Source organism: Haematobia irritans, chromosome 5, assembly GCF_050003625.1.
Source record: "Haematobia irritans isolate KBUSLIRL chromosome 5, ASM5000362v1, whole genome shotgun sequence".
NCBI lineage: Eukaryota > Metazoa > Arthropoda > Insecta > Diptera > Muscidae > Haematobia > Haematobia irritans.
In genome coordinates, this window is record NC_134401.1 from 2,433,566 (window position 1) to 2,435,505 (window position 1,940).

At 32.9% G+C, this 1,940-nt stretch overlaps 1 protein-coding gene across 1 annotated transcript; it reads left to right on the forward strand.

Annotated features, from left to right (window-relative positions):
- Window positions 1-305: 305 nt before the first annotated feature.
- LOC142237426 (uncharacterized) lies at window positions 306-905 on the forward strand. Its single transcript, XM_075308733.1, has 2 exons — window positions 306-631; window positions 705-905. Exons 1-2 carry the CDS (start codon window positions 425-427, stop codon window positions 861-863), a joined length of 366 nt encoding a protein of 121 aa, XP_075164848.1. The 5' UTR covers window positions 306-424; the 3' UTR covers window positions 864-905.
- The last annotated feature ends 1,035 nt before the right edge of the window (window positions 906-1,940 follow it).

Here is a 1,940-nt window from a genome sequence, read left to right on the forward strand (position 1 = left end):
AATAATTTTAAGTGCTATTAATTTAGTTAAATAATGGCAAAAACAATACAATTCGGTATGCATGATGTAAATTTGTGTTTCAAAATCTTTTTTAAGTATATACTAAACAGCCAAACCAATTCATTCGAATTTATTGTAGGAGTTCATGTTGAAGATTGTTTCGCTCGAAAAATGTTATTTAAAATTATCATTGCCTTGGGGCTTCTGGTTTTGATTCCACCACAGGTTAGTAAGCTATTTATCTTCTGATGAAAATTTATCAAAAAACCAAAAAATATTCTATCATTGCTAGGTAGCTAAACGTCCTTTTACATTCGTATTACACAATATAAATTGTTCACGATATGGAGATTTATTTAAATATTTCAATTGTAATCTAACTAAAATCAATGATGATGCCTATGAGATAAATAGCTCGTTTGAGATGATACGCGATCTGCCAAAGAAAACCAATGCAAGATTTGTAATACGCTACTCAATCTTAAAGGGCAGCAAAGTTATTACATTTTTGGATTTTAATTATAACATTTGTGATATGATGTCCCATGTTGCTTCAATACCACTGCTCAATGAAATCATGAGAATAATGTATCGTGATACAAATATGCCAATGACATGCCCCCTAAAAGCAGTAAGTAAGCGTAGAAAAACTAGAAGCCATTAATTGATGTAAACATTTTTTTTTTGTTTTTGCTCTTCCTTAGAATACAACGTACAACGTTAACAGGGCCACGGTTCCTGTCAACTTATTGCCTTCATATTCACCTTCTGGCCATTTTAATTTTTCAATACTTTATCATGAGAAAGAAGTCAAATTTATCTCTTTAGCCGTTCAGGGATCCGTTTATAAAAGGAAAAAGTGATTAATGTACATTTGTTTTCGTTTTTATTTTAAAATTAAGAAGATTTCATGAAAAGTCAATTTTGTTTAGAGAATAGTGCTAAAAACAAAAGTTTTTGATGGAATTTTTTTGAGATTTCCGAGAGTCTTAAGCAATTATAATAAAAATTTAAGAGATGAAACATGGTTGTAATATACATTTTATTCCAAGGACAAACAAAAGTTGACGAAATTGGTCATTTCTTAGCAATGGGTCCATCATAGGTACTCCTGAAAATGTACAATTCCAAAATTGCCAAGGGGACCTTTAGGATAGGCTAGGTATAGTGGCAGCCTGACATGTCAGGATCACTTGTGATACCACATGTGGTGAACTTCTCTCTTATCATAAATGCTGCCCGATTCTATGTTAAGCTCATTGACAAGAGACTCCCTTCTTACTTATTTTGAGGATTTTATCTATAGTTTAAAGTTTTTTTTTTTTTTTTTTGAAATTAATAAAATAATAAGGCCTTATCTGTATTATTGACTTTTACAGTGACGCAGATAATGATTTTAAGAACGCGATGCTGATATATGATACATTTCGGTACACAGACCATAGTACTTATTTGCTTAATTTTATTTTTACTAAATAAATCTGATATTCCTCCATCCATAAATTTCTGTGCAATAAAGTTATAATATTCAAAGAAAAGGTTAGGTTAATTGGCAGCCCGATGTATCAGGCTCACTTAGACTATTCAGTCCATTGTGATACCACATTAGTGAACTTCTCTCTTATCACTGAGTGCTGCCAGATTCCATGTTAAGCTCAATGACAAGGGACCTCATTTTTATAGCCGAGTCCGAACGGCGTTCCACATTGCAGTGAAACCACTCAGAACTGTCACCAGCATTACTGAGGTGGGATAATCCACAGCTGAAAAACTTTTTGGTGTTCGGTCGAAGCAGGAATCGAACCCACGACCTTGTGTATGCAAGGTGGGCATGCTAACCACGGTGGCTCAAAGAAAACATTTTGACTAATTTCCTCAATATATAAAAAAGTTTTCCATATAAAACAAAACGCAATAGAAATTCTTCAACAACAAAGAGC

What these genes read in the sequence shown, in the direction of transcription:
- LOC142237426 (XM_075308733.1), top strand. Translation starts at nt 425, where the DNA reads ATGATACGCGATCTGCCAAAGAAAACCAATGCAAGATTTGTAATACGC. An exon ending in TGACATGCCCCCTAAAAGCA is followed by an intron (nt 632 to 704) that starts GTAAGTAAGCGT and finishes GCTCTTCCTTAG; the next exon opens with AATACAACGTACAACGTTAA.